General features: G+C 39.8%; 1 protein-coding gene across 2 annotated transcripts; it reads right to left on the reverse strand.

Annotated features, from left to right (window-relative positions):
* Positions 1-1227: 1227 nt before the first annotated feature.
* trpm1b (transient receptor potential cation channel, subfamily M, member 1b) lies at positions 1228-22602 on the reverse strand. 2 transcript variants are annotated; one of them, XM_055193440.2, is made up of 25 exons: positions 22468-22602; positions 21221-21434; positions 21025-21149; positions 20771-20942; positions 20097-20271; positions 19890-20013; positions 15467-15539; positions 15281-15381; positions 14992-15168; positions 13338-13472; positions 13116-13166; positions 12846-12986; positions 12735-12764; positions 12356-12648; positions 11501-11729; positions 11216-11344; positions 10530-10661; positions 6319-6447; positions 5989-6240; positions 5729-5903; positions 5480-5500; positions 5226-5370; positions 3299-3501; positions 2971-3103; positions 1228-2900 (listed from the first exon to the last, which is right to left on the reverse strand). In XM_055193440.2, the coding sequence occupies exons 1-25, from the start codon at positions 22468-22470 to the stop codon at positions 1490-1492; spliced, it is 4773 nt and encodes a 1590-aa protein (XP_055049415.2). In that variant the 5' UTR covers positions 22471-22602; the 3' UTR covers positions 1228-1489. The 2 variants fall into 2 exon arrangements, with proteins under 2 accessions (XP_055049415.2, XP_073724913.1); XM_073868812.1 differs by lacking the exon at positions 5480-5500.
* Positions 22603-22606: the final 4 nt, after the last annotated feature.

The raw sequence follows: 22606 nt of genomic DNA on the forward strand, positions 1-22606 counted from the left end.
ATTATTTTGCATTATACATATTTAAATACTGATAAATACTATTAGTGCAAGCACGCAGTTATTAAAAAGTTAAAAGATTACTCCACTTTCATAAAAAATCCTGGTAATTTACACACCCACATGTCCTCAGAGATGTCAATGTCTCTGCTCAGTCGAGAGTTTTTTTTAGCAAAACATTCCAGGACCTTTCTCAATTAAATTGACTTCATTGGACCTCAACAGTTTCAATTCAGTTTAAAATTGCAGTTTCAATGCAGCTATAAAGGGCTCCAAACGATCCCAACCGAGGCATTAGGGTCCCATGTATAGAAAAGATCGTAATTTTCACCAAAAAAGTACTTTTAAACCAAAACTCCCCATCCCGCACCAGCCGTGTGACACGCCAGCGCGACCCCGCACACCACGCCATCACGTCGAAAGCTCATGCATGCTTTTTATGCAAAACTACCAATCCGGTGTTTACAAGTCTGGAGAAAGATGACGTTCTGAGGTTGTTGTATGTGGCATGATACTAATTAATGTCTTTGTGTTAGTTTATTGTTTAAAATAGTGCATTTCACATATGTAACGCATTACCTTTCGACGTAATTACGCAATATGCAAGGTCGCGCCGGCGCGCCACACGGCCAGTGCAAGACGAAAAGCTGTGGCCCAAAAGTACATATTGTTTATTTTTCTTGGGTGAAAATGACAATCGCTTCACCAGACAAGACCCCTATGCCTCGTTTGGGATTTGGCAATGAAACTGTGAACTGTTGAGGTCCAATGAAGTCTATTAAAGGATAACGCCACTGTTTTTCAATATTTTACTATGTTCTTACCTCAACTTAGACAAATTAATACATCACTCTCTTTTTTCAATGCGTGCACCTCTAATCTTTTTACAGCGCCTCGTGAATGTGCCAGCACTCAGCCCAGCCCCATTCATTCCCATGGCTCCAAACAGGGATGAATTTAGAAGCAACCAAACACTTTGTTTTCCCTATTTAAAGACTGTTACATGAGTAGTTACGCGAGTAAGTATGGTAGCACAAAATAAAATGTTTGTTTGGAGCCACAGGAATGAATGGGGCTAGGCTAAATGCTAGCACATTTACAAAGCGCTGTAAAAAGACCAAAAGTGTACACATTGAAAAAAGATAGGTATGTATTAATTCATCTATGCTGAGGTAAGAACATAGTGAAACACTAAAAAACTGTGGTACCCTCCCTTAAATTCAGAAAAATCCTGTTATATTTCCCTCCAAAATACAATTTCTTCTCGACTGAACAAAGAAAGACATAAACATCTTGGATGACATGGGGCTGAGTAAATTATCCAGATTTTTTTTTATAAAAGTGTAGTAATCCTATACAATTTTGAAGACTGCCTATGCAAATGCTTCTACTAAAGTAATGTGTGTCTCTAGTATTACTGGTGCATATGTGAAGTCTAATATAATTGTCTTCATTTAGCTTAATATATCTTCTTATTTTAGCTCTTCGTCTGCTAGGGCTCATTTGATGTTAAATCTTCTCTTGTCTTCTGCACCAGTTGACCTGGATCACCAGTAGAGTCTTCATAAGCTCCACCGAGGTCTCTTTCACTGGATCCATGTGTCTTTTTCAAGCTGTTTTCCAAAGACTTGCAAGGTTTTGTGCACCAGCTCTTGGATCTTCCAGGAAGGAACGTTGTAAATTCAGCCTGAAACATGTGGCTACAGTTAACATCAATTTCAGAACCATTGGGACCTGTATCTCTGGCCATCTCATCCCTTTCAGTGCACTCGACTTGCTCTTTCTTCACTTGACTTCCGAAACATCCTTCAAAACCATCTTTGGATTCATTTGCTAAAACCTGGTCTGTGTGTCTAAAGCTTTGATCCCCATCAACCCTTTCACTTATGTCCTCATTGCCATCTTTTCCAGAGTCTCGCTCTCCATCTCTCATTATCAACTTACTCGTTAGTCCAACCGAACTCTTCTCTATCTTCTCCCCATCATGCATTCCCATCTGCTCTTTACTGTATCTGGAGGTCAGTCTCAGGCTCTGCTGCCTAGGATGGTCCACATGTTGCTGTACCTTGAAGCTGTGGTTAAATTTGTCAATTTGGTCTACCAAGGGCCTAACCATTGATACCTTTGGTGACTGACCAAAAAGACTGGAGTGTACCTTATACTCACAGCCAGCACTCCAACGTCTGTTAGATGGAGACCCATCCAGTCCTTCGCCCTCACTTCTGCTTGCTTGATCAAAAAAGATGGTGCTTGTACACCTCCGTACACAGGACGGTGATGTGTCCTGTATTTCTGCTGGATAGTATCTGTATGCTTTTACCTTTTCTAGAGGATACGAGATAGTGGACTCAAGTTTTGCTTTCTCCGTCATCAAAGCTCTTTTCGGCGTGGCACTGTTTGGAGTCTGAACGTCAGGTACAGAAGGATTCGACTGTGTCCCTTCAACCTGATCGACATTCTCAGCCCCCTTCTCACAAGGGAAGATCCGGATGTCCACACATGAGCCAAGATGCCTTCTGACACCTGGAAGATCTACTTCCAGGTTCTGACCGTATTCCTTGGTGTTCAGGTTTGCATTGCTTATCGCTTTACTTGGATCTCCTTCTTTCTCCTCGGGTGGACGGTCATCAACACCCAGGTAGTATCGGTAGAGGCTGTACCCATCTGAACTGTTGATGCTACTGTGACGTTGGAGAGAGGAGGGGTCACAAACCGAAGAGGCCGTTGACCGTGTCCGAGTCAGTTCTGAGTGGTCGATTCCAACCAGTCTTTCTAGAGCATTCACCATTCGACCATTAATGTCTTCCAGTTGGGACAGACGAAGGTCCACTGTCTGTAGCGAGGCCTTCATTGTGTTCTCCCTTTCGTTCACCTCCTCGAGACGCATGGACATGTTCTCCACTCTGGGTAGGAAAAGTTAATTATGGGATTTGACAATACATATGGAAAAAGTGAAAATTGTGCTCAGATTACCGTTCATTTGTAACCCTGATTCGCTCATCATTGGAGGACAGCTGCTGATCTTCTTTTTCTTTAAAATATTCCTCCACACATTGCTCCTCAAACTCATACAGCATCTTCAGCTCCTCAGTGGTAAGAATAAGCTCTTGAAAAACACAGAGAATACAAGAATACAACAACATTTATTGCAGAATGTTTACCATGTAAAAAAGACCAGCTTAGATCCGTATGAATTTTCATGTTCATCTACGTTGGTTAGTGCAGGTCTAGTTTATCAACATTTTCATCTTGTTACTTTTGTTTTATTTGATGTAAAATTTAAAATCTCGGTAAAACCTACTTAGCCCTTTATCCTTCTCATCTATTTCTCCCTCTTTCTTCTTGTTACAGCGGCAGCAGAGTCTGCGAAACAGGATGTACAGGTGGCTGAAGATGATGAGAGGTGGAGGCAGCACAGGTCTGTCATGGAAAGTCATGATCAGCTGATATCGCTGAAACTTCCACACCTGGTTGGAGATCGATTTGACCTCAAAGAAGGTGTTGCTTTAATGGAAAGAAACGTGTAAAAAAGACATTCAAATGTGAATACACACTACGTACAATGTTAATCATACAAAATAGATGATTATTATATAAAACAATAAGGAAGGCCCACTGCTAAAAAATAAACATCACTGGTGCAAAAGCAGATTGAACTAAAAGAAATTAGCCACCTCTTAAAATAGTTTTGAATGGTTTTGAGATTGTGTTAGGATTGTAGGGATGCACAAGTACAGACATTTTGGCCATAATGAAGAGTAGTGCCACGTTTTGAAAAAATGTTTTAAAAGTTCCATAGAGCAAAAAATAAAAAAAAATCTGGTCCAAAATATTTCTTAAATGTTAAATATGCTAAATACAAAGTAGAAAGTAAATTTTCTAATTAAATATATTTTTGAATTTGAAATTAAATAATGTTTAGTTTTGCGTGCGCACGTGAAACTATCGCATGCTCACGTGAAACTATCGCATGCTCACGTGAAACTATCGAGTGCGCACGTGAAACTATCGCATGCTCATGTGAAACTTTCACGTGCGCACGTGAAACTATTGCGTACACACGTGAAACTATAACGGGGCATTCACACAGGGCATAAGCGTTAACGCTTAACGGAAGGCTTGTCTGAAGCCAATCACAGTGGCCGCAACACATGCTCCGGTCTTCCATAAACATTATTGGCTGGCTCTGTCTAGGTTATTTGCATAAGGAGATCTGATTGGATGACGCACGCGTTGAAAAGTTGAGAAATGTTCAACTTATGCCGCAAGCAACGGCACTGACGCGGCGCCGACGGATCCACAATTCAGTTCAGCAACGCATGCCGTCACCCATTAAAAGTGAATGGGAAGCGTTAATGCTGACGCCCCGTGTGAATGCACCGTAAGAACCTATAGGTTTCACATGAAGGTTTAACGTGAGCACATGAAACTAAACTTTAGATTATTTTTTACCTTAGGGGCTCAGTAAGTTTTAACCTTCATTTATGAGAATATATTTAAAAAAGTATGTTCAGGGGCAACAAATAAATGTTTCATTTTACAACCCATATAAGAAAAATATATTTTCCATTACATTTTCCAAAATATTTAAGTTTGTATAAAATGTATAAGCATGTATAAAATTATAAGAATAACATTCTAAGTATATTTTTGCAGTTAAAACATTTTTCAAACCTGCTATGTTTACATAACACAAAGTTTTTCTTCCAATGCGAAGTGAAAATATTTCAAAATAAATGTTTGTATATTTTATGATATATATTTAAAATTTAAAATTTAAAAAGTTTTTGTTTACATCACATATGTGTGTACTGTGTATAATAATTATGTATATATAAATACACACACACACACACACACACACACACACACACACACACACACACACACACAAATAAATAAATAAATAAACAAACAAATAAATATATATATATATATATATATATATATATATATATATATATATATATATATATTATATATTTTATATATATATATGTATGTATGTATGTATGTATGTATGTATGTATGTATATTTGTTTTGAAATGTTTTTTTTAAACCTTTTAGCCAATGGGGGCTTGGCATCCGCAAGCTCTGCCTATGTATATAATATATCTATCAAAGCACTGCAAATAATGACTCTGTACTAAATTTGTTTGCTCAATATTCTTAATTTACTTGAAATGTAGTTATAAATCATTTATCAAAAAATCAATATCATTCTTACTTGAAAACAGCAATAAGCAAGTTGACAAGAAGGATGTTGGCCACTAACAAATAGCAGGCCATGATGGCAGGGGTGAGCCAGGCTCCAGGAATGCAGGGTGGAAGTTTTTTCCCATCTTCATCATACAAGTTTTCACCACAGGGTGCTGTTTAGATATATCTTGTTACTGGGCCTTATATTTACCTTATAGTAATGAAATTGTTTACCCCAACACAGTGTTTATTACAGTTTAAAATGTTTAGCATTTTGCTTACGATTTATTTCCATTGCGTAAACTTGAGCAGATTGGCAGCAGAAACGAAGAACAATCAAGAAAAAGAAGAGGACTTGAGTGCAGAATAATACTACCAAACTTTTACTACATCATTCCAACCCTGACTTATAAGCATATGTTAAGCATAATATCCACAATTTTATACATTATTTGTCTATCACCAAGTTATAAATGACTAAATACACGTTATCTAAAGGAAACAAAGTCTTACTATAAATTCTAGTCTTACGGTCTATGGAATCCGCAAAGACCTCTCCATAGATCATCCAGTAAGGCATGTAGAAGATGTTGCGGGCCAAGCGCCATGTGGGTTCCTCATCCGGATGGAGGATAGCCTGCCGTGCCACTCCAAAACTCATCAGTACCACCAGCATTATCACCACAAAGTACAGCATGTCAATCATCTGCAAGACATACATCAGGTCAATCAACAACAAAACCAAATGTTCAGAAACTGTAATATAAATTTGAACAGCCAATCATCTTTACCATTTTTCCTATCATCATGACGTAGGGTCCCAGGTACTTGTTGACCCCAAATATGTCCAAAACACGGATGTACCAGAAGATGATGTTCACGCAGTAAATCACCCGGCCGTATCCCATGTAGGGTTCACTCTGGACTCTCAGCAGTAGCCCGAGCAAGAAGCTGGCAATGGCTGCCAAGTCTGTGATGTTCCAGTAGTCCTCTAACCACACATTGATCTTTTGTTTGAGCTTCCCCGGTTCTGACATCAAAATCTGTGAAGGTCATCAATAACATACTGTTTCATTGCAGTCGTTAGTTCAGCAGCTTGAGTTTATCCTGTGCAACTTTACCTGTCTGACTTTCTCAAGGCCCAAAGTGATGATGTATGATATGACGATCCACTCTTGTAAGGTGGGCCAGCGCTCCATCTTCACCAGCACTACATAATTGTACAGCAGGAGATAGCCAAGGTAGGAAATCTGTCCAATTCAAGGAAATGGGTTTAGTGTTATATTTGTATCTTTACAATACTGCAATCAATATGTTTATACAGATTCATAAAACAGTTCAAATTTGGTCAGTAGCTGTGTTTGATTTATGATAAAGCACAGCTATGACTGATGCACCCACTGATTCTGCGTATCAGTGCACAGAACCCTTAATGCTTTTATCCGGCGGAAGGATGGATTTTAGTGATTTTTTTTGTTGATTTGTTTTGCTAAATTTTTTGCTTTAATATTTGTATTGTGTGTCATCTGATTTATAAAAGCAAAAAATACTCGAGGCTCGTGCCGTATCATGAATAATTCACGACTTTGCATCGTGCATGCCCTTCAGCCGTAACTTTTCATGATACAGCACAGCCTCTTCAGAATCCACTTAAATAGCCTAAATTATTTACTTGAAGTACCACCTGAGATACTAAAAAGTAGCTGGTTTAAGCTAGTAGCTGGTTTAAGCTGGTACTCCTAGCCTGGCAAAGCTGGTCAAGCTGATGGGTCAGCTGGTCTTCTAGCCTGACCAGCTAAATCCAGCTAGACCAGCTTAAAAAGTGACCAAAACACAGCTAGACCAGCTTAAAAAGTGACCAAAATGCAGCTGGACCTGCTTCAAAAGTGACAAAAACACAGCTGGACCTGCTTAAAAAGTGACCAAAACACTGCTAGACCAGCTTAAACAGTGACCAAAACACAGTAAGACCAGCTTAAACAGTGACCAAAACACAGCTAGACCAGCTTAAACAGTGACCAAAACGCAGCTAGACCAGTTAAACAGTGACCAAAACGCAGCTAGACCAGCTTAAAAAGTGACAAAAACGCAGCTAGACCTGCTTGAAAAGGGATAAAAACACATCTGGACCTGCTTCAAAAGTGACAAAAACACAGCTGGACCAGCTTAAACAGTGACCAAAACACAGTTAGACCAGCTAAAAAAAGTGAGCAAAACACAGCTGGACCATCTTAAAATGTGACCAAAAAACAGCTGGACCATCTTAAAAAGTGACCAAAACGCAGCTGGACCATCTTAAAAAGTGACCAAAACGCAGCTAGACCAGCTTAAACAGTGAACAAAACACAGTAAGACCAGCTAAAAAACTGACCAAAACACAGCTAAACCAGCTTAAAAACGGACCAAAACACAGTTAGACCAGTTTAAACAGTGACCAAAACACAGCTAGACCATCTTAAAATGTGACCAAAACACAGCTGGACCATCTTAAAATGTGACCAGAACACAGCTAAACCAGCTTAAAATGTGACCAAAACACAGCTAAACCAGCTTAAAATGTGACCAAAACACAGCTGGACCAGCTTAAAAAGTGAACAAAACACAGCTAGACCAGCTTAAGAAGTGACCAAAACACAGCTGGACCAGCTTAAAAAGTGACCAAAACACAGCTAGGCCAGCTTAAAAAGTGAACAAAACACAGCTAGACCAGCTTAAGAAGTGACCAAAACACAGCTGGACCAGCTTAAAAAGTGACCAAAACACAGCTAGACCAGCTTAAACAGTGACCAAAACGCAGCTAGACCAGTTAAACAGTGACCAAATGCCAGCTAGACCAGCTTAAAAAGTGACAAAAACGCAGCTAGACCTGCTTGAAAAGGGATAAAAACACATCTGGACCTGCTTCAAAAGTGACAAAAACACAGCTGGACCAGCCTAAACAGTGACCAAAACACAGTTAGACCAGCTAAAAAAAGTGAGCAAAACACAGCTGGACCATCTTAAAATGTGACCAAAAAACAGCTGGACCATCTTAAAAAGTGACCAAAACGCAGCTGGACCATCTTAAAAAGTGACCAAAACGCAGCTAGACCAGCTTAAACAGTGAACAAAACACAGTAAGACCAGCTAAAAAACTGACCAAAACACAGCTAAACCAGCTTAAAAACGGACCAAAACACAGTTAGACCAGTTTAAACAGTGACCAAAACACAGCTGGACCATCTTAAAATGTGACCAGAACACAGCTAAACCAGCTTAAAATGTGACCAAAACACAGCTAAACCAGCTTAAAATGTGACCAAAACACAGCTGGACCAGCTTAAAAAGTGAACAAAACACAGCTAGACCAGCTTAAGAAGTGACCAAAACACAGCTGGACCAGCTTAAGAAGTGACCAAAACACAGCTGGACCAGCTTAAAAAGTGACCAAAACACAGCTAGGCCAGCTTAAAAAGTGAACAAAACACAGCTAGACCAGCTTAAGAAGTGACCAAAACACAGCTGGACCAGCTTAAAAAGTGACCAAAACACAGCTAGACCAGCTTAAACAGTGACCAAAACGCAGCTAGACCAGCTTAAACAGTGACCAAAACGCAGCTAGACCAGTTAAACAGTGACCAAAACGCAGCTAGACCAGCTTAAAAAGTGACAAAAACGCAGCTAGACCTGCTTGAAAAGGGATAAAAACACATCTGGACCTGCTTCAAAAGTGACAAAAACACAGCTGGACCAGCTTAAAAAGTGACCAAAACACAGCTGGACCAGCTTAAAAAGTGACCAAAACACAGCTAGGCCAGCTTAAAAAGTGAACAAAACACAGCTAGACCAGCTTAAGAAGTGACCAAAACACAGCTGGACCAGCTTAAAAAGTGACCAAAACACAGCTAGACCAGCTTAAACAGTGACCAAAACACAGCTAGACCAGCTTAAACAGTGACCAAAACGCAGCTAGACCAGTTAAACAGTGACCAAAACGCAGCTAGACCAGCTTAAAAAGTGACAAAAACGCAGCTAGACCTGCTTGAAAAGGGATAAAAACACATCTGGACCTGCTTCAAAAGTGACAAAAACACAGCTGGACCAGCTTAAACAGTGACCAAAACACAGTTAGACCAGCTAAAAAAAGTGAGCAAAACACAGCTGGACCATCTTAAAATGTGACCAAAAAACAGCTGGACCATCTTAAAAAGTGACCAAAACGCTGCTGGACCATCTTAAAAAGTGACCAAAACGCAGCTAGACCAGCTTAAACAGTGAACAAAACACAGTAAGACCAGCTAAAAAACTGACCAAAACACAGCTAAACCAGCTTAAAAACGGACCAAAACACAGTTAGACCATCTTAAAATGTGACCAAAACACAGCTGGACCATCTTAAAATGTGACCAGAACACAGCTAAACCAGCTTAAAATGTGACCAAAACACAGCTAAACCAGCTTAAAATGTGACCAAAACACAGCTGGACCAGCTTAAAAAGTGAACAAAACACAGCTAGACCAGCTTAAGAAGTGACCAAAACACAGCTGGACCAGCTTAAAAAGTGACCAAAACACAGCTAGGCCAGCTTAAAAAGTGAACAAAACACAGCTAGACCAGCTTAAGAAGTGACCAAAACACAGCTGGACCAGCTTAAAAAGTGACCAAAACACAGCTAGACCAGCTTAAACAGTGACCAAAACGCAGCTAGACCAGTTAAACAGTGACCAAAACGCAGCTAGACCAGCTTAAAAAGTGACAAAAACGCAGCTAGACCTGCTTGAAAAGGGATAAAAACACATCTGGACCTGCTTCAAAAGTGACAAAAACACAGCTGGACCAGCTTAAACAGTGACCAAAACACAGTTAGACCAGCTAAAAAAAGTGAGCAAAACACAGCTGGACCATCTTAAAAAGTGACCAAAACGCAGCTGGACCATCTTAAAAAGTGACAAAAACACAGGTAAACCAGCATGCTACACCAGCTAAAACCCACCTGGGAGATCAGCTAAAACCAGCTCACCAGCTTTAGCTGGATTTTTCAGTAGGGAGTACATATCTGTGCATTTTGAGTTCTTAGTTTTCTGAAATAGCCTAATGGTCACATGACATGCAGATTAAACAAACATATTTTATGTTTTTGTTAGTGTTTTATTAATTTTTTTAAAAATAAATATTTATTTACATTTTATGATTTAATTCCAAGTAATTATTTTCATCAACTTACAAACCCCCTGCAATTCCCTCGCGGACCACTAAGGGTTCATGTACTCCCAGTTGTGGAACCCCTGGCTGATAATACAACGTGTTTATATAACCATTATCATGCAGATATACTTTGCAAATACTACTCACAGTATTGAACCAAAACTTGGTGAAAGGAGCGTTATAAAACTCATAGATTTTCCTGCCAATAGGAATCAGCCTCATTTTCTTATTGCTCTCTTCCTCATCTCCTTTCTTTGAAACGGCATCTGCGTTGGCATCCTGATGGAAAAGTGGGTACAGGGTTAATACATGAAAACATCTAAATCAGCTTCAGATAAAAAAAGGGTTGATTAAATCCTCCGGGATTTGTTTTAGATTAGATGTAAGTACTTGTATTTTTTTTTATTTCAAAAGAATATACAGAATTTGCAAAAAATGTTCCTTTAAGCCCATCTATGCCGTTTCTATGCAGCATTGATTTAACACACAAGACCTTCTTTTTACTGTCGGATTAAGTTCATATATGTCCTTTATGTTATGTATTTTTCTGTTTTGTGTGCACTCTTAAAAATAAAGGTGCTTCACGGTGCAATAGAAAAACAATTTCTGTCTAAATGGTTCAATTAAGACCCTTTAACATCACTGAAACTAAAGACTCTTCGTATTATAAAAAAGTTGTTCTAAGAACCTTTGACTGAATGTTTGAAGAACCAAAAATGATTGTTTTGATCTATGGCATCACTGTGAAGAACCTTTTAAGCACCTTCATGTTTAAGAGTGTGGTGCACTGATCTAGTTGGGCTTTGTTTGGATGAAAGCAGTGATGCTGTTACCCGGCTGGACTTCTCATCATCTTTGGACTTTCTGTCCTCATTATCTGCAGAGGCTTGAAAAGACATGTCATCACCCAGACGGAAATCCAAAAGCAGGATAAGTGGAGGACAAATGAGGCTCAGTATCACCTGGACACAAGAAGACATATCACCATCAGGTAGGCATGTCACAATCAAGAGAGGCTCAGAACTCAGATCACAAAAGAATGCATCACGCTAAAAGAAAAGCAATATATTTTTGAATAAATCCGTTTTCACAAGTTAGACCTGTGCACATGCTTTTACCTTCAGTCCTGGGTTTTTGCCCATCCTCAGGCTTCCCATCCACATGTCAGTGAGAAGCATTTGACTGCAGGTGTGGGCTATGAAATCTCTGTGTTTGGCGGCCACGGCCAGTTTCAGACAGGTAGAATTGCTCCAGTTTTTCAGCTCATATGTCAGCAGCTTCATGGCCAGCTGTTCATCATGTTTGTAGGACTGATCCAGCAGCTCATAGGCCAATGTACCAAACTCCCTTAAGAAAAAAGTAGTTTTACAATGCTTGTAACACTTGCTAAATTTCAGTGTACTATAAGCACTTCCTTATATTTTTACTCTAGAATGGTTATGTTATCATATTTGACATACTTATGCCATTGAAAGGTTAGCATAGCCATTTCATTTTGGTCATTCTTCATTCAAGGCACAATATTTCATTTTTGCCACTAGAGGTTGCCAAAACATTAACAAAGTGACAAACCCAGCTGTTGGGTTAAATTAACCCAACAAGGCGTTGAAACAACCCAGCATTGGTTAAATTACAACCCAACCGGTTGGGTTTGTCCATTTTGGACCCAACGCTGGCTTAAAAATTACCAAGCACTTTTTAGAGTGTATGATTTCCTATGGAAGTAAAACTGTAAACTGAGGATAACATGGACACCATTGATAGGCAGTGAGGGGGGTTACACTTTTTATTTTTCTGGATTCAAACATTGTTGGAAACATTTGGGAAGTGAACAAAATATAACACTGTGATAATGGTTTTAATCCAAAAATCTTACATATTGTGCCTTTTAAGAAGGTAGAAGCTGTGCTTGCCAACAAACGAAATAGCGACCAAGATGGCTGCCATTTGCAAAGGACTTTACATAAACTCACTTGGAGTTGTTATCGAGATCCTGGGAGATGTCGTCCACCATTTCACTCTGAGAAGACTCGTGTGCCATGGTTTTATAGAGTTTGCATGCCACCAGGGCTTTAGCCATGCCCTCTTCCCCCCTTTGCCACAAGAACAGTGCCATCTTCTGCCTCTTCATCAGCACTGCCCATATCATCAGCTCGTGAAATGGGAAGTGAAAGCGGCAGACCTCTGGATCATCTACATCAATGTCCTCTTCTTCTTCTTTCTTCTTTTTTTGCTTCCTCTTGCCTTTTGTCCTGGGCTCATCATCCTAATGGTGAGTTTGATTTTGTACAGTAAGTGACGTATGTGTAAGATCTGTTATGTGGTCTAGTTAAAAGATGAAAAAATATTTACCTCCATTCCAAGAAGCTTGAGGGCCTTTGGCTACAAATGAAACACATTGGAATACTCAGAACATTTGCAGGGCAATAAAAAACGTTGGATTTGAGCGATCCATTTTCTTACCCTCTTTAACCCGTAGAGATTGTTGTAAAGATTTCGAAAGCTTTTCCTCGTGTAGTTACAGCGATAGGCCCCGCCCATTAATGACTCCACCACCAATCCGATGTCAATCAGTGTGATTTGGTAATCTGGTGGGAGGTTCCCCTTTCAAATCACAAAAACAAATGTTATTTCTTATGGGATGTTGGTAATGTGAATTTAAATAAAAACTACTACTGAACTACACTATATTCAAATCTTTTAAAGTTCAAAACTAATTTCATTCAGGTTTACCTTTTTAACATCTCTTAGTACAATATGCAGAGTGTTGGCAGGACCAAGTTTCTGGTGAGAAAACAATATGAGCCATGAGATTGTGTAATATTGAGTAATGATATGAGAAATATTAAAAAGCCTGACAGCAGGTCCTGTTGATTTTTTTAGGTGAGGATTAATTAATTGCTCTCATGCATCCTTTGTGATAATCTCTAAAATGATAATAGTCATAGTACTTACCGTGTTGTATAACTCCTCTAATCGAGGGATGGTTAAAAAATGATGAATGTTTACACCATTTTCTAATAGGAGCGTGACAAAGTCCACTCTGTCTAAAACCAAAGCATCCATCATGGCCTGCTCAAGAGAGTTCACCTGAAGAGGGCGACATTGAGCATGAAGTCACAATGAGAAAAAAAGTAAAAGAAAATGTATAACCTGATTTTAAAGCTACTGCTGCCCTGTTAAGCCTGAAGTATAGTTTAGGTTTACACGTATGCGAGGTTCCACGTACAGTGCGCATAATGCAAATTTCGTCATCAGAATAGTATGCGTACAGAATAGTATGTCGAGTGTCTGTGTATACGTACGAGTCAAATAAACTATGAATTTGTTTTGATTGTATGAAAAGAGTGTTTCATGGAGGTCATACAGGTTTACTAACCCTGTACGGGCACCGCCAGGTTTAAAAAAAATTGTACGTATGGGTCACGCATGCGTCTACAGGAGAATATAGTTGTAGCAGTGGCGGCTGGTGACTGCTCTTCTGAGGGGTGCAAATTCAAAATATGTGTTCGTAGTGTCTTGTGTGTTGCTCGTTTTTGTTGCGTCATGTGAATCATGTGCATCACAGGTTTTGTCAAAATAAGTGCGCACACACATATTTTGAAATGACAAACCACACACATGACGGGCTACAAACATGTTGTGACGAACTTCGCATTGTGAGCCCTCGTAAAAAGAAGTCACCGGCCGCCACTGGTATGTAGCCAAGGAGAACATCTGTGTACACGTATGAATCAAATAAAATATACTTTGCATAGCTGTGTGTTCGACCGTGCGCGTGCGTTGTGTCGCGGACATGTAAAAAAAAGAGAATATACTCCAGGTTTAAAGGCCAAAGTATTTTATACGCACCATGCGATGGTCCGCGTACAGTGCATGTGACGCAATTTTGTCATCAGAGTGCGCACGTATTGTACACGCACCGCTGAATTTTTGAAACCTCGTGTACATTGTACGTGTAAGTCGCGCATACGCGTGCAGGAGTATGTAGGCCATGAGATATATCGGTGGATGATGCTTGCTTTGCTTCTAATTGAATTACGATGAAATGCCGCTACATCCAAAAGCCAGAGGGCGCTCTCATGCAGAAACTCAATATGCGCTGCAGACGAAAAACCATACGCAATTCCAGGAAATGGCTTAGGGATATATTTATATTGCTGTTCTTCAAACCTTTTCAGGTATTTTTATGATAATAAAGAATATGTATAATGATTATGTTCGACGAGATTTGCTTTTTTAAATGCATGTTATAAACGATTCAAACTAACAGTGATTTCAGATCGATAAGGTCTAACTGATCAAAAGCCGTAGTACATGAAATAGCTGTGAATAATATCGGCTGTGCGATTGAGAATAGTTATCGGCCACGTATTATTAGCGTATATATCGGCATTTATCGGCGCACCCCTAATTGCAATGTATCGCAATGCGCATGGGTTGAACGTCACCGCATGTATATGAGTCAAATGAACTATGCGTTCGACTGTGCGCGAACGTTCGTGTTTGTGTAAAAAACAGACTATACCCAGCGCTTCAAATGGGCAGCATTTGGGACAAGCCCATAGATATTTAGGGAAAGACACTTGGACTAGGAAAAAAGTCTTACCCAGTTGAGTAGTTCTAACTTCCTGGGATCTGTTTCCCCTGGTTGTTCTGGTTTAGATTTGCCTCCTTTGCCTTTTTTACCTCTGGCCTTTACGTTGTTTCGTTGAGTTGCTTTCTTTGGTCTGTCTTGGCTTGATGCTGTGCTGCTAGCGATAGCACCAGCGAGGGCGCTCGCAGGCTGTGAAAGCAAACATTAACTTCATTTTAAACGTCTGGAAAGTCAATCTCACAAATGAAACATTTCATGTTGTCTCTCAATTCACGAGCTTTAGATTACGTATTTCACTCACTGGTAGGTTGTGTCCGTACACAAAGATCTGATTGCGTGCGATGTCCACTCTGTTCCAGGCCAGAGCTAAACTCAGCTGATCTGGAGCCGATGCATTCGTTCCTGATCACAACAAAACTATGGGTTTGGTTAATGAGTTCATTTCCAATCATATTTCTGTGTTTGCAGGTGGTCTGTATTTGGGTACCTTTTAGTAATGCGGTGAGGATAGCCATCTCAATATCATCCTGTCCTTCTGCACCCATTCGAAAGACTGTTATCTACACAACAAGTTAGATGGGGAAAGCAAAACTTTGAGAAACATACTGTAGGTACTGTATATACACTTTCGCTTATCCTAAGGTGGCGATGTAAACCCACCCAAAATCGACTGAATAATGTGGTGAAAATCCATTTTCATGGATCAGTGTGTATTTAGTTTCCAAAGTCTCCACTCATATTTGTTTTATTTTATTAGTGTCAGCAAGAGTTTAATTCCTCATGGCGCTCACACTTCTCTGATTTACACTGTGCATTAGCAGCTAATTTGCTCTCAAAGCAAGTAATACTGCTCGCCTGATATGAGACGTCTGGTTTCAAATGCAATTACTTCTGAGCTGGAGTCACATGCGAGACAATGCAATCACGTTGGCATGGATGAATGGAGCCATTCCAAGACATTCCTGAATTTTAGCATGCATTGCTAATGAAGGGCGTATGGTGGTTAGGGTGGCCATTCGTGCCGGTTTCGCCGGACGCGTCCCGGGCATGTTTTCGGGTTCGTTCTCCGGAGGTCGCGTTGCTGGACCGCATATGCCATCAAGGTTTATTATTTCGGGTTTAATTTTAGAAAAGCAACCGTTACATTTCAAGGTAAGAATGAAACTACAATGCTTGTATGTCTTAAAAGAAATAAATCGTAATTTTCTAATGTATTTTAACTGAAATGTGAGAACCTCGATGACATATGCGGTCGAGCAATGCGACTTCCGGAGAACGAACCCGAAAACATGTTCGGGACGTGTCCGGCGGAACTGGCACGAATGGCCACCCTAATGGTGGTGTCTGGTCAGTTAGATTGGTACTTTGGGGGGAACACTGGGAATGGGTAGAGCAGCATTTTATGTAAACTTAGTAATATTAAAAAAACAGCAACACACAATAATAAATCATGTTGTTCTTGAACTTGCACATATAAAACAGCTTACAACACATTTAAGGGTCACTTTAGTAATATTTGTGTTCCTTGGAAATCGAACTCCCAACCTTTGCGTGGCTAATGCAATTGATCTACAGCAATACAGTCCTTTCTTGTGATAAATCGTACACTTGTAGCCTATATTTACTTCCATAGTATTCTTTTTTCCTACTATAAAAGTGATTGGGGCTCACGAACAGTTTGGTTACAAAATATGAAGAGTTTGGTTCCAAAACGCAATAAATCCATTATGACAAATTTTGGGAAAAATGTGTTTTCTATACCAAGAAAGTGACGAAATGAAAACCACTATTTTTTCAAAATGCTATAAATCTATTGAATTAATATAAATGTGCATTCATCTTTGCCATGGTATATTCATTTTAGTTGACTAGTGGTATACACTGATTAAAAATAAACATTAATGGCATTAATCAAAACAATTTGTCATATTAATAACACTGTCAATGCTGCTGTTATCATTGGGACGTCGTCGCTGAACATTTTTTACAGCGATCAGCTGTAAAATGTTTTGGTCCTGCTCGATTTTTGTTGGCTTCGAGTTAAATAATGTAAAGTTTTTCATAAGATACCCTGGGGTCCATGTGTTAGCATGACAGAAGCTTGATGCTGTCGGGAGAATAAGCAACAGCCGACATTTTTCCTTCTCTCGAGTGCCTCTTGTGTAAATTATTCGATTTTGATGGCTTACGTTTCTTCCCCGTCACAGAAAACCACCACAGGTTTTTCAATGCCACCAAAGTATTATTTTGTTTTTGTTTGTTTGAAGATCACAAAGTACAAAGTAGATGAGGAAAACTAGGATTCTGTGTGTATTCAACGCGCCGCAATTGTTGTTTACAATGCGTGGAATGGTGCGCTGTGATTTGTTGAGCGGATTTATTGCATTCTGCAGAAAAGGAGGAGTGGCGTTTATTGCGTTTTGGGAAAAAAAGGGAGAAAATATGACAGAATAACATGAGGATATTGTATTTTGCCTAAAATTTAGAATTTACTTTTTAATACTGACCTGATACAATACTGATTTTGGCGGTAACTATTTTTTTTTAAATGCCGTTTATCGCATTTTGGAACCAAACTCTTCATATCTTCCTTCGGGTTCATCAGAACAAAGAAATGTATACAGGTTTGTAACGTCATGAGAGTGAGTAATGATGACAGAATTTTCATTTTTGGGTTACCTATCCCTTTAATATTTCTGAAATAAATACACAAACATAATACAGTATGTGTTTTATTTTCTGTACTGAATGTGCTATAAGTAGGTTGCATTTTAAAGTTAAACACAATGAGGCGGTTTCCTGGACAGGGTTTAGATTAATTCAAGACTAGGTCTTAGTTATTTTAGGAGGAAAAAAACATTACTGGTGTGCATCTTGAGACAAAACAATGGCACTGATATATTCTAAGATATGTCAGTACAAGTTGTTTTCAGTTAAGATAGTCAATCATGCATTTTAGTCTGGGACTACACTTAAAGCAACACCAAAGAGTTTTGGCTCTTTGCTCCCCCTACAGGTTAGAAGCGTAATTGTCCATTACCCACTGTCATAAATACTGAGGCATAGCTGGCTCTGATTGGATTGTAGGTCTGCCGTAAAGCAAGTTTTTGTAGTATTCACTCGGACTACAGGACCGCTACCCGACTGTTGGAAACTTCTTTAGTGTGGTTTTGGCCAATAGAGGGCTGCAAAGCGAATGTGAAAGTGCTGTTTACCCTGTTTAGAGTGGATGAACGACTGAAACTGTTTTGGAAGCGTTGTTTTAAGGTAAAAAAACCTCTTTGGTGTTGCTTTAAGCACTGTCCAGGAAACCACCCCTATAAATTCAAATGGAAGATCCATTCACTGCATTTCTATCAAAACTATATGCTTTTTCACTGAATGTGTATGCATTTAGCTTTCCTAGCATACATTAACTTCTCTCTTTCCGATCATCTAATACCAGACATGTTATAATTTACTGAAAAGATGTTTAGTGTGGATTAGATGAAAATGTTTCCCCCAATATGGAGGGTGAACATGGCTGGTCAGCAAGAACAGGTGGTCCATCGCTGATCCCAGTCCAGATGTAGAGCCAACGATTATCTCCTGTCTTGAAGTAGTATTACGAAATACTTAACACATCACTCACGCTCACTTAAAACTGCGGCAACACATATTGCCATTAACCTATCCCAGGGTTCACTGGGGCATCTTGCTGATAAATCTAGCATATAGCTAAATGTCTGGGAATTATGAATAACTGTATAATTTCAATGTTTTGATGGTTAAGGTTGTCAAATAAGAAGTGGTTTAGATTAGTCGTTCCCCTCTTGCTTAAGGATCCAGATTATCACAAACTCCATAGGACCCACAAAATGCAAAAAAAAAAAAAAACATTTATTCCCTTCTACCGACCCTATTGGCCCATTTTATTTGACCTGGCTGTTAAGGAGCACTGTTATAGAAGCCACCTGGAATGAATAGTGATGTGTCTGATGATAATATGAAATGCAACTCAGGAAGAAAATACAGATGAATGCATGAGAACAAATAAATGAAGATGCATGACAAAATGGATACAAAGGGAAAGTTTATTGATGGTCATATTTTTACAGTCAAAAACGATTGCAGCAATAAAAAAAATGAATGGCAGCATGTGTTTTCTGTTCTTATTTTAAATATCAAAAATATTTTATTAAATATGCTAAAATTAAATATAGCATTATTGCCTTATTACTCATGAGAATCAACAGTGGGTGTTGGTCTTCATTATACCTTCATGTATTTGAAAGACACTGTTATCGTGATTACCCTACTGAAAAATCCAGCTAAGACCAGCACAAGCTGGCGAGCTGGCCCAAGCTGGTCTCCAAGCCCGGCCCTGCTGGTGTAGCAAGCCGGTCCAGCCGCGCTTTTGGTCACTTTTTAAGCTGGTCTAGCTGGAAGACCAGTGGACCAGTATGGCCTGCTTTGCCAGACTGGAAGGACCAGCTCAAACCAGCTAGTGCCACCTTAAACCTTAAAATCAGCTTAAAAAGTGACCAAAACACAGCTAGACCAGCCTGCCACACCACTAAAACCAAGCTGGGAGACCAGCCAGAACCAGCCACCAGCCCACGCTGGTCTCAGCTGGACCCCTCAGCAGGGAAGGGACTAATAGTTAACTCAAGATACAAATTTTATCAGTACATTGTCAGAAAAATGGTACTCCTTTGTACCTAAAGTGTGCATATTAGTACCTCAAAGGTATATATTGGTATCAAATGTATACATATCTGTACCTACCTACTGTATGTAATAGATATTAGGACCTTTTTGAGGGTATACTGCCCCAATTTGGGACCATTTTTTGACCATTTTATTAACCCATGACATTGGCATACCTTGCTTAATGCCTTATAGGTTCTTATTTTACTACATATACTTACCAGCTCCCTTTTCTTCATGCATTCCAGGACCATGAGCAGAATTTGGCCAGACTGGGTCTTGTTGTAGTTAAAGGTCTTCTGGATGGTAACCAGCAGCTGCTCTTTCACATCCTCATTTACCAATCTGAAATCCAATTTATTTATTTATTTAATCGAGCACTTAAACTTTACATAACATATCTTCTTCCAATAAACTGTGAGTCGTACCCTTCGCCCTCCGAGTACTTGTGCGCGAAGGAAATGATGTCAGACGCTCGGCCGCTGCCATCGCATACCACTACGGGCACGGGCGGCTCCTCGCGCAGACTCTCCAGCACGATGGAGATGACATTCGGACCCCCCTCTACAATGAGACACACCACCGGTACGCCCTGACCTAACCCTTAAACACACAGACACAAAGCAAGAAATTAATTTACTTAAATGTTTTCAATTACTTAACATGGGGATTGTGCGTATCGGTGTAATACTATTACACAACATTAGTTTAAATGTTTGAGCCTTTAAATTGATCTGTATTATTAAAATTGCATGCAAAATTACATACAAACAAAAAGCAATTTTATGATTAACAAAAGGAAAGATATTCAAGATAAATACAATTATTTTAATTGCTGTGAGTGGTGACGACTGAGCCTCCCTTTGCTGTCCCTGCCTTACCAGAAGCTCCAGGCATAGGATGACAAAGGGAAACCCACAGGTCACAGATGCCACTAAACGTATCTCTACCGCACCCCCATCGTCTGCATTACCGATAATCAGGATGTATCTTGTGCCATTCGGACCCTTAGTGAGCTCTCCCATGTGTGCTCTTATGAGATCAGGGGTGCATTAAACCCAAAGCAGATAAGATGAGGTTTTGCTCATGCGAGGGCACTTACGGGTGTTAATCTTCTGCAGGGAGATGTGTTTCTCCAACTGCCTGCGAAGTTTGACCTCTGCCCCGTATTTGCCACACGTGCCGTTGTCGGCGAGGATGAAGTGGGAGTGGCTGTTGTTGAGAACGGCGAGTTTGCTTAACGGGTTCGAGATCGCCTGGTATGGTTTCGTCACCTGAATAGAATCGAGACATTATTTTAGGTCAACTTGAATTTGTTGCGCAACGCTTTGGATCGTGCCGATGGATCATGCTTACATCTTTTCCAATTAGATCCTCTTTGCTTTCCAGTATTCCCCATGGTGCGATGCCTATAGCGCAGACTTTCCCTCTGGATTTGGAAGAGTGGTCCTTCAGAGCATCTCCGACGTGACGGATCACTCCTGCATTACAAATTTGTTGAGGATAGATTCCTACTAAATGGCTCATGAATGATATGAAACCGTATACTCACCAGTGCTCACTCCACCAGTGAAGATCCATGCTCCAGTTGTCACAGCAGCTTTGATCAGGCCTTTCCCAAAGACCTGCTTGAGTTTGGGCTGCAGGTCAAAGTTTTGGAGTCCACCATGGACCGATATAAGCAGTGTGGGCAGCTCCAATTGCCATTCCCTCACCATTAGATGCAGCAAGCTGTCCGGTTTGGTATCGTATGCAACTCGGATATACTGGAAGAGAGATTTTAGCTTTAACTATTGTTTCAGAAGTAAACATGTTTATATCCTAAATCCTCAAGGAACGTATCCTTTGTTGAAAGTATCTACTGTTAAAGGGACACTCCACTTTATTTTGAAAATATGCTGGTTTTTGGGCTCCTCTGGAGTTGGACGTTTGATTTTTGCCGTTTTGGAGTCCATTCGGCTGATTTCCGGGTCTGGCGCTTCCACTTTTAGCATAGCTTAGCATAATCCATTTAATCTGATTAGAAGAGTTTTGATATTTTTACTGTTTAGAAGTTACATCGCGTACTAAGACGGACGGAAAATTAAAAGTTGTGATTTTCTAGGCAGGAATGGCTTTGAACTATACTCTCATTCTTACGTAATAATCAAGGACTTTGCTGCCGTAACATGGCTGCAGGAGGCGCAATGATATTACGCAGTGCCCGAAAATAGTCCCTTGCTTTTGAAAGTAGCCATGGGGACTATTTTCGGACACTACGTAATATCACTACGTCTGCTGCAGCCATGTTACAGCAGCAAAGTCCTTGATTATTATGCCAGAATGAGAGTATAGTTCCTAGCCATATCTGCCTAGAAAATCACAACTTTTAATTTTCTCTCATCTTAGTACACGATGTAACTACAGAACAGTCAAGTTTAAAATAGGAAAAAAATCGAAGCTCTTTGGTTAATTTTTAACGCGATGCTAATGGTCTAATCAGATTTAATGGATTATGCTAAGCTATGCTAAAAGTGCTAGTGCAGATCCGGAGTTTGGCTTAATGGATTCCAAAACGGTAAAAATCAAAAGTTTAACTCTAGGGGAGCTGGAAAATGAACATATTTTCAACAAAAGTGGAGTGTCCCTTTAAGTACATTTTGTGAAAATATAACCTTGATATCTATAATATTGATTGAGTAAGGTCATGTAAAAGATCGAATTAAAGTGAAATCAAACGTTGACTACCACTTCTGAATAACACCATACATAAAAGCTACAACTGTTAAGTAAATTAATCTGTTAGACAGAAATAAATACCATTGCTTTGTTGACAAATCCTCCTCCCTGAAATTCGATGGTGCCGTATGCGTCGGTACAAGCTGTCTGAGTATGTCTGACCACCTGCCATTTCTCTTGAGGTGGGTCCACCTGCACAAGCTGGCTCTCATCTGAGGGC

The sequence above is a fragment of the Misgurnus anguillicaudatus genome, chromosome 6, assembly GCF_027580225.2.
Source record: "Misgurnus anguillicaudatus chromosome 6, ASM2758022v2, whole genome shotgun sequence".
Lineage (NCBI taxonomy): Eukaryota > Metazoa > Chordata > Actinopteri > Cypriniformes > Cobitidae > Misgurnus > Misgurnus anguillicaudatus.

Coding starts and splice junctions, on each gene's coding strand:
- trpm1b (XM_055193440.2), bottom strand. Junction 6,241..6,318: donor GCCTTGAGAAAGTCAGACAG/GTAAAGTTGCAC, acceptor TGACCTTCACAG/ATTTTGATGTCAGAACCGGG. Junction 3,502..5,225: donor TTGCTTATTGCTGTTTTCAA/GTAAGAATGATA, acceptor TTTCCATTAAAG/CAACACCTTCTTTGAGGTCA.